The following is an 8,940-nucleotide window of genomic DNA, read 5'->3' on the forward strand; positions in this document are numbered from 1 at the left end:
TGATGATGATGGTAGTGATGGTGATGATGGTAGTGATGCTAGTGATGATGATGATGATGGTAGTGATGGTAGTGATGGTGATGGTGATGATGATGATGGTAGTGATGGTGATGGTGGTGATGATGATGATGATGGTAGTGATGGTGGTGATGATGATGGTAGTGATGGTGATGGTGGTGATGATGATGATGATGGTAGTGATGGTGGTGATGATGATGGTAGTGATGGTGATGATGGTGATGATGATGGTGATGGTGATGTCTCATCAGGCTCCAGAGCAGGACGAGGTGCTGCAGTCTGTTGATCAAGCCATTGAAGCCATTCACAATGTGGCCATGACCAATGGAGGCAAATACAACCTGGAGCAGAGAGACATCCTGCAGTGAGTCCAATACATTATATTTGTAATATTTTATATTAGACATCTATGTTTTATTATTTCGTTCAATGTGTTATATTCTATAATAATATATTCTTATAATATATAATGTTTATATATTCTTACATTTTTACATTATATTAACATATTCTTATATTGAGTTATATTTTTTATATTAATATTTTTAATGGTTCATTTATTATTACATGTTTATATTTTATTATTTAATAAAGAATAATAATAAATATTATATTATATAGCACATATAATTTTATATATATGTGACTCTCCACAGGAAGTTGATCCACCACAGGAAGGAGACTCTGTCCCGCAGAAGCCCGACTCCATCCGGTCACAAGCAGAAGATCCCATCCTCCTCCAGCGAGGTGTCACTGAGCCGCGCGCCGCAGCCTCCCAACGGCCTGAGCCGAGCCTACAGCTGCCAGGGCAGCGAGCCGATGTCCGAGCGTCCCGCTAGCGTTCCTGGACTCTATCAGGTACAGCAGACGCCTGCGCTGTGATGAGCCCCGTCAGTGTGTTTGTGCTGATCATGTGTTTCTGCCGCAGGTTCCTCCTCAGCCTCGCAGAGCGGCGCCCGTGACTCCGCCTCCTCCGGAGAAACACCGCGAGTTACGACGCAACGGTGGGTGCGGGAAAAACACAGTCAGCATGCTCGCGTTACGCTACACACGAGTGAGTGAACGTGTCTCTCTCTCTACAGATCCAGAGGTGTCACTGAGAGTTTCCTCCACAAGCCCCGCCCCCAGGCCTGTCCCTCCCACTGGGCCCTCTCTGTCTGTCAGCTCCGCCTCCTTAGACTCCAGCTCCTCCCACTCTGGCGTTTCCTCAGATGTCAGTCTTCCCAGCATCAGCAGCACTCCGCCCCCTGTTCCAAAACGAGGCAAGGCTCCGCCCCCTCCTCTCCCTGACCGATCCCCTCAGGAAGAGCCTTCTAAAAAGAGTTCACAGGCTCCGCCCCCTCCCGTGCCTGACCAGTCCCCTTCTCCAGACCCTTCGAAGAAGAAGCCGGTGCCTCAGCCAATCAGTCAACAGCCTGCTGCCGAACACCAATCGGACGTGGAGTGGCCGCTGGGCCCGCCCCCTGCTTCTCTCAGCGCTCCTAGTAGCCCCACCCAGTCTGCAGCCGTTCCCGTGACCATCGGAGCGGAAATGATTGAACTGGTGCGCAAGAACACGGGCCTTAGTTACGAGTTGTCGCGGGTTGCCGTGGGCGTGGTGGTGGGTCACCTGCAGAGTGCGTTGCCGAGAGCAACGGCGGACCTGGAGCAGGTGCTGCTGTCGCTGGTGGAGAGTAAGGTTAGTTGCTGAAGGACTAGTTGAGACGTTCTGTCGTTGGCTCAGCTGTTGAAGCAGTTGTCTGGTTTGTGTCGTTAGGATCTGGGCGCGGCGCTGCCGCTTGGCCAGGTGTGTCACGACGAGCAGCGGCTGCAGGTGATCTTTAGCGATCTGGCGCGACACCGTGATGACTCGCAGCAGCGCAGCTGGGCTCTGTACGAAGATCACGCACTCATCGCATGTTACCTGGAGGAGTTACTGCAGATACTGGTGAGACATACTCATATAACATTATATCTACTTATTAAATATGTCATGTTTATATAATTATGTGTGCATTTCTTTCAGACTGACGCGGCTCCTGAGGTGTGTAAGAAGATGTGTCGCGTGAACGAGTGTGAGGCGGTTCTGTCGCTGGTGTCGTATTATCAGATGGTGAGTCGCTCTGCTGATAACACCAAGAACGATAAGTATAGCGATAAATGTGATAATAAATATTCTTGTAGTGTTAACGGTAATGCTAACAATATCTGTAACAATAGTAATGATAATTGTAGTGATTACTATAATGAATACCATACCTATAACTGTAATGAGAATTCTTAACGGTAACTATAACGATAATTGTAACTATCATTATAATTATTATTGTAGTTACAGTTGTCATTGTAGTTGACGTTATAACTATATTCATAACCATAACTATAATGATAATTGTAAAAAATAACTAGAAGAATAATGATAACTGCTATGGTAACTATAATAATAATTATAACTGTAATGATAACAGTAACGATAACTGTAACAATAGCTATAATGATAACCATAACTATAATGATATCTTTAACAATAACTATAACGATTTCTTTAACGATCACTATAATGTTAACCATAATTTAACGGTAGCTATGATAATCATAACTAAAATGATAACTACAAGTATAAATATAACGACAACTATATCCGTGTCCACACCAATGAACGATAACATTGTTTATTATAAGCACTCTGCAGATTTGTTGTCTGTCGCTTTAAATTCTTGAGCTCGTTAAAGCAGGGGGGATTCTGATTGGCTGTCAATGTTTTATCGTTCATCAGCTGGAAAAATAACGTTCCCCTGTGCTGTTATCGTTATAGTTGTGGTGTGGACTTCACTATTCACTACTAGAGTGAAGATTAAAATGTCATTGTTATAGATATTATTGTTCTAATTAACGTTATAGTTATTGTTGTAGTTATTATTACTGTTACTGTTATGGTTATTGTTGTATTTACATTTATTATTATATTTATTGTTACTGTTATAGTTATTGTTGTAGTTATAGTTATTATAGTTATTTTTATGGTTATTGTATTTACGGTTATTATATTTATTGTTACTGTTATAGTTATTCTTACTGTTATAGTTATCGTTATAGTTATTGTTGTATATACAGTTATTATTATATTTATTGTTATTGTTATAGTTAACGTTATCGTTATAGTTATAGTTGTTATTGTTATAGTTATTGTTATAGTTCTAGTTATTGTTACCAATATAGTTAACGTTATCATTGTAGTTATCGTTAAGTTTATTATGTTATTGTTACTGTTATAGATATTGTTATTATTATAGTTATTGTTATGGTTATTGTTACTGTTATAGTTATCGTTATTAAACGTTACAGTTATGGTTATAGTTATTGTTAATTTTATAGTTATTGTTGTCATTGTAGTTATCGTTATAGTTGTGGTGTGGACTGCACTATTCTCTTGTGATTATTAAACGTTACAGTTATGGTTATAGTTATTGTTTGTAGTGTGAAGAGTAATTCGGGCGTGTGAATGTTCAGGAGCACCGCGTGTCGCTGCGGCTGCTGCTGCTGAAGGTGTTCGGGGCGATGTGTGGTCTGGACGCGGCGCTGATCTCCACCCTCCTGAACTCCGTCCTGACCATGGAGCTGGCGAGGGACCTGCAGACGGACACTCAGGGTGAGACGCGCTCCGGCTCTGTGCTCATGCGTGTCTGCGCGGTCAGCTGACGTGTGTTTTGTGTGCAGAGCATGAGAAGATGTGCTACAGCGCGCTGCTGATGGCCATGATCTTCTGCAGGGGCGAGCAGATCCCGCTGCATCACTACGGTAAGAGAGACACACATGCTGTTAGATGCTCAGACGCTCCTGACGGGAGTTTGACGTGTCTGTCTGTCTGTCGTCTCAGAGCATCTGAACGCTGCTTTCCTGCAGTTCCTGCTGGACGTGATTGAGGACGGCTTGCCCTCTGACTCCACAGAGCAGCTGCCGGACCTCTTCATCAACCTGCTGCTGGCCTTCAACCTGCACCTCAGCGGTACCACACACAACACAGAACCGCTCCTGTTACAGCCAATCGATGTCTTGTTCTTGTTTAGTTTTTTATTGACTTGCATTTGTGTGTTTGCTGCCCCCTGCAGTACCGGAGAGTAACATGGTGATGCAGGCGCTGATCAAGAGACACAATGTGAAGATTCTCACTGAGAAACTCTTATTACTGCTCAACAGAGGAGGTGACTCACACAATAACCCTAACACACACACACACACACACTAACCCTAACACACACACTCTCTCACACACACACACACACAATAACCCTAACACACGCACACACACACTCTCTCACACACACACACACACACACTCTCTCACACACACACACACACACAATAGAGCTGCCGCAGTGATGCGCGTGTGTTTGTGTGTGTGCGTGTGTGTGTGTAGAGGATCCGGTGTGTGTGTTCGATCACGCTCCTCCTGCGCTGCACTCAGTGCTCAAGTTCCTGCAGGATGTGTTCTCCAGTCGAGACACGGCTGATATCTTCTACCGCAGCGACCTGATGGTGATGATCGACATCGCAGTGAGACAGATCTCAGACCTGTCGCCCGGTGACAGAGTGAGACACTCTCCACACACTATAACTAGAACTATAACAACTGCAGCAGCTATACCTACACTGTGTGTGTGTCTCCTCAGATGCGGATGGAGTATCTGTCTCTCATGCTGGCCCTCATGCGCTCCACTGACTATCTGGAGCACCGGCACCGGCTGAGCGACCTGCAGGCGGCGCTGCAGAGGATCCTGGGAGAAGAGGAGGACTGTGGGGAGGATCTGGGCTCCAGCAGACAGATGGACAAACTCATTGTGCAGCAGATCCGCCAGGAGTTCCCTCAGGTCTATAGAGACTGAGTGTGTAGAGTGTGTTAGTCTTAACACTCGCCAGATCCCACACGTTCTCTCTGTTTCCCAGCTGATTCACTGACCTGTAACCCTTGACCTCTGAGTAGCCCCGCCATCCTTCAGCAGTGAGGGGAATATGATCTGTTCAGTATTAATGCAGGTCTGTGTTTGTGCTAATCACGTCTGATGCAGCTTTGTGCGAAATTATCTATTTTTCCTCTTATGTTGTTGTTCAGAAGGGAAACGGTAACCATATATTTTCTTAATGTTGAAAGACTAATAAAATGCTGCCATCCTAATGCACCTAAAATAAGTGTCTGTTTTGTTTTTTTGAAACCTATTGCTTGTTTCTTCCACAAACACATCTCACATTTCTGAGAAAAACTGCCAGATGTAAACAGAATTCTAACTTTTTTCCCCTCAAAACGAGATAATAATAATAATAATAAAAAGGCAGTTGCACGTTTTTATCTCAGAATTTCGGGTTTATATTTTGCGAATTTAACAGAACTGAGAAAAAACTCAGAATTCTAAGAGGAAAAGCCGCAGTTGCATTATTTATTTATTTTATTCCGTGACGAAAACGGTTCACTTATGAGAGAGATATTAAGTATAAAATAATGTAGGTTTCATGATTTGCATTTTGTTGTAAGTTTTCCACCCGGACGGGTTAAAGCGACGCGCCGCGGCTGTTTCTCTGAAGAGTCACGTGTTCTCTCTTTCAGCAGCGGCTCAGAGACTCCAGTCTCCATTCAAATCACACAACGACCTGAATAATGACCGAGACTGACTGTTAACAGACATAGAATTAAAAATAAAAACTATATAGTTATGCCATAGATAATACGAGCATTATTATTGAAGCCCCGCCCACCTCCGGACTCGTCCCGGGATGTGCGTCGGTGAAATAGTCCCGGGTGTGTTTGTGTGTGAAAGGTCGCAGAGCGCGTGTGTCCGTGTGTTTGTGTGATTAACTGGTTATTCTCCTGAAGCATGTCGAAGCAGCCGCAGCACATCAGCCCGCTGAAGAACTTCTTCGCCGGAGGCTTCGGCGGGGTTTGTTTAGTGTTCGCCGGACACCCGCTCGACACCATCAAAGTAACTCAAACACACTGACAGCTGATCATGTGTCGTGCTCGCTGTTATTGATCGCAATGCGTCAGAAACTGTGCTGTTTCTCAGTCGTTTGGACCTGAAGAGTCATAGCTTAATCGTCTGATCAGCAACTTCGCGTTACAAAAAGTCAATGTTTTGAATGTTACCGTGTTTATACTGCATTAATTTAACTTTTACACATTTAGAAAGTATTATAATAGATATTGACGAGGTTTGTTTGGAATATGTCATTTATAAGAACATCTCATCTGAGAATGACCTGTAATTACCCCGTTTATTACTCATGATTGCTCAGAAACATGAAACTATATCAAAACAACATAAATACGATTTTACTTGCATACATTTTCGCTTTCAGATGAAAAGTGGTCATTTTTTTCACGCTGCAAGCAATGTTTAGACACATTTTTGAGACAAACCCTGGACTTGTGACCTTTGACCTGGGTGTGTTTGTGTGGTCAGTAGTGTGTTATTGAGCTGTCATGTGACCGTCATGCGCAGGTGCGACTGCAGACGCAGCCCAAACCCGGTCCAGGAGAGTCTGCGCTGTACCGCGGGACGCTCGACTGCTTCAAGAAAACACTGGCGAAAGAGGTGCGAGGACTCTCTGCTGTCGCTGCTGACCGCAGACGGCTGGACTGACCTGTGTGTGTGTGTGTGTGTGTGTGTGTCTCTCAGGGTCTTCTGGGGCTGTATAAGGGCATGGCGGCACCCATCATCGGAGTCACACCCATGTTCGCCATCTGCTTCTTCGGCTTTGGACTTGGCAAGAAACTGCAGCAGAAAACACCAAACGACGTCCTGACGTGAGCCGCTGAAGACATTCAGATGTGCCGAGTGTCTCACATGAGTGTTTAACCTCACTGTGTGTGTGTGTGTGTGTGTGTGTGTGTGTGTGTGTGTGTGTGTATTAATGCAGGTCTGTGTTTGTGCTAATCACGTCTGATGCAGCTTTGTGCGAAATTATCTATTTTTCCTCTTATGTTGTTGTTCAGAAGGGAAACGGTAACCATATATTTTCTTAATGTTGAAAGACTAATAAAATGCTGCCATCCTAATGCACCTAAAATAAGTGTCTGTTTTGTTTTTTTGAAACCTATTGCTTGTTTCTTCCACAAACACATCTCACATTTCTGAGAAAAACTGCCAGATGTAAACAGAATTCTAACTTTTTTCCCCTCAAAACGAGATAATAATAATAATAATAAAAAGGCAGTTGCACGTTTTTATCTCAGAATTTCGGGTTTATATTTTGCGAATTTAACAGAACTGAGAAAAAACTCAGAATTCTAAGAGGAAAAGCCGCAGTTGCATTATTTATTTATTTTATTCCGTGACGAAAACGGTTCACTTATGAGAGAGATATTAAGTATAAAATAATGTAGGTTTCATGATTTGCATTTTGTTGTAAGTTTTCCACCCGGACGGGTTAAAGCGACGCGCCGCGGCTGTTTCTCTGAAGAGTCACGTGTTCTCTCTTTCAGCAGCGGCTCAGAGACTCCAGTCTCCATTCAAATCACACAACGACCTGAATAATGACCGAGACTGACTGTTAACAGACATAGAATTAAAAATAAAAACTATATAGTTATGCCATAGATAATACGAGCATTATTATTGAAGCCCCGCCCACCTCCGGACTCGTCCCGGGATGTGCGTCGGTGAAATAGTCCCGGGTGTGTTTGTGTGTGAAAGGTCGCAGAGCGCGTGTGTCCGTGTGTTTGTGTGATTAACTGGTTATTCTCCTGAAGCATGTCGAAGCAGCCGCAGCACATCAGCCCGCTGAAGAACTTCTTCGCCGGAGGCTTCGGCGGGGTTTGTTTAGTGTTCGCCGGACACCCGCTCGACACCATCAAAGTAACTCAAACACACTGACAGCTGATCATGTGTCGTGCTCGCTGTTATTGATCGCAATGCGTCAGAAACTGTGCTGTTTCTCAGTCGTTTGGACCTGAAGAGTCATAGCTTAATCGTCTGATCAGCAACTTCGCGTTACAAAAAGTCAATGTTTTGAATGTTACCGTGTTTATACTGCATTAATTTAACTTTTACACATTTAGAAAGTATTATAATAGATATTGACGAGGTTTGTTTGGAATATGTCATTTATAAGAACATCTCATCTGAGAATGACCTGTAATTACCCCGTTTATTACTCATGATTGCTCAGAAACATGAAACTATATCAAAACAACATAAATACGATTTTACTTGCATACATTTTCGCTTTCAGATGAAAAGTGGTCATTTTTTTCACGCTGCAAGCAATGTTTAGACACATTTTTGAGACAAACCCTGGACTTGTGACCTTTGACCTGGGTGTGTTTGTGTGGTCAGTAGTGTGTTATTGAGCTGTCATGTGACCGTCATGCGCAGGTGCGACTGCAGACGCAGCCCAAACCCGGTCCAGGAGAGTCTGCGCTGTACCGCGGGACGCTCGACTGCTTCAAGAAAACACTGGCGAAAGAGGTGCGAGGACTCTCTGCTGTCGCTGCTGACCGCAGACGGCTGGACTGACCTGTGTGTGTGTGTGTGTGTGTGTCTCTCAGGGTCTTCTGGGGCTGTATAAGGGCATGGCGGCACCCATCATCGGAGTCACACCCATGTTCGCCATCTGCTTCTTCGGCTTTGGACTTGGCAAGAAACTGCAGCAGAAAACACCAAACGACGTCCTGACGTGAGCCGCTGAAGACATTCAGATGTGCCGAGTGTCTCACATGAGTGTTTAACCTCACTGTGTGTGTGTGTGTGTGTGTGTGTGTGTGTGTGTGTGTGAGGTATCCGCAGCTGTTTGCGGCCGGGATGCTGTCAGGCGTGTTCACTACAGCCATCATGGCTCCAGGAGAGAGAATCAAATGTCTGCTGCAGGTGAGGCGCTCATACAGACTGTGTGTGTGTGTGTGTGTGTGTGTGTGTGTGTGTGTGTGTGTGTGTGTGTGAGAGAGGGGGTAGT

The 8,940-nt window shown here is 44.4% G+C and overlaps 2 protein-coding genes across 5 annotated transcripts in view; both read left to right on the forward strand.

The window, feature by feature from the left end:
• Positions 1 to 7,056, forward strand: part of nckipsd (NCK interacting protein with SH3 domain) — an 8,834-nt gene extending 1,778 nt beyond the window's left edge. Inside the window, exons 2-14 of one of the 3 annotated variants that reach the window (XR_001607200.1) lie at positions 270 to 382; positions 675 to 876; positions 947 to 1,022; positions 1,101 to 1,696; positions 1,775 to 1,945; positions 2,024 to 2,110; positions 3,508 to 3,646; positions 3,715 to 3,795; positions 3,875 to 4,003; positions 4,107 to 4,199; positions 4,415 to 4,587; positions 4,668 to 5,031; positions 6,907 to 7,056. Coding sequence is in view for 2 of the 3 variants with exons in the window: in XM_016257899.1 (XP_016113385.1) it covers positions 270 to 382; positions 675 to 876; positions 947 to 1,022; positions 1,101 to 1,696; positions 1,775 to 1,945; positions 2,024 to 2,110; positions 3,508 to 3,646; positions 3,715 to 3,795; positions 3,875 to 4,003; positions 4,107 to 4,199; positions 4,415 to 4,587; positions 4,668 to 4,880 (2,073 nt within the window). In the remaining variant the exon portion in view is untranslated. Of the gene's footprint in view, positions 1 to 269; positions 383 to 674; positions 879 to 946; positions 1,023 to 1,100; positions 1,697 to 1,774; positions 1,946 to 2,023; positions 2,111 to 3,507; positions 3,647 to 3,714; positions 3,796 to 3,874; positions 4,004 to 4,106; positions 4,200 to 4,414; positions 4,588 to 4,667; positions 5,182 to 6,906 lie in introns of those variants that run through there. The other 2 variants (XM_016257900.1, XM_016257899.1) reach the window with 2 other exon arrangements.
• slc25a20 (solute carrier family 25 member 20) overlaps positions 5,759 to 8,940 on the forward strand; it is a 10,454-nt gene continuing 7,272 nt past the window's right edge. Inside the window, exons 1-4 of one of the 2 annotated variants that reach the window (XM_016257903.1) lie at positions 5,759 to 5,969; positions 6,489 to 6,581; positions 6,666 to 6,793; positions 8,765 to 8,855. In XM_016257903.1, coding sequence (XP_016113389.1) covers positions 5,865 to 5,969; positions 6,489 to 6,581; positions 6,666 to 6,793; positions 8,765 to 8,855 — 417 coding nt within the window. In that variant the 5' untranslated portion in view covers positions 5,759 to 5,864. Of the gene's footprint in view, positions 5,970 to 6,488; positions 6,582 to 6,665; positions 6,794 to 7,633; positions 7,845 to 8,363; positions 8,457 to 8,536; positions 8,665 to 8,764; positions 8,856 to 8,940 lie in introns of those variants that run through there. The other variant, XM_016257902.1, reaches the window with a different exon arrangement.

Source organism: Sinocyclocheilus grahami, unplaced genomic scaffold, assembly GCF_001515645.1.
Source record: "Sinocyclocheilus grahami isolate Dianchi unplaced genomic scaffold, SAMN03320097.WGS_v1.1 scaffold1614.1, whole genome shotgun sequence".
In the NCBI taxonomy this organism is placed as follows: domain Eukaryota; kingdom Metazoa; phylum Chordata; class Actinopteri; order Cypriniformes; family Cyprinidae; genus Sinocyclocheilus; species Sinocyclocheilus grahami.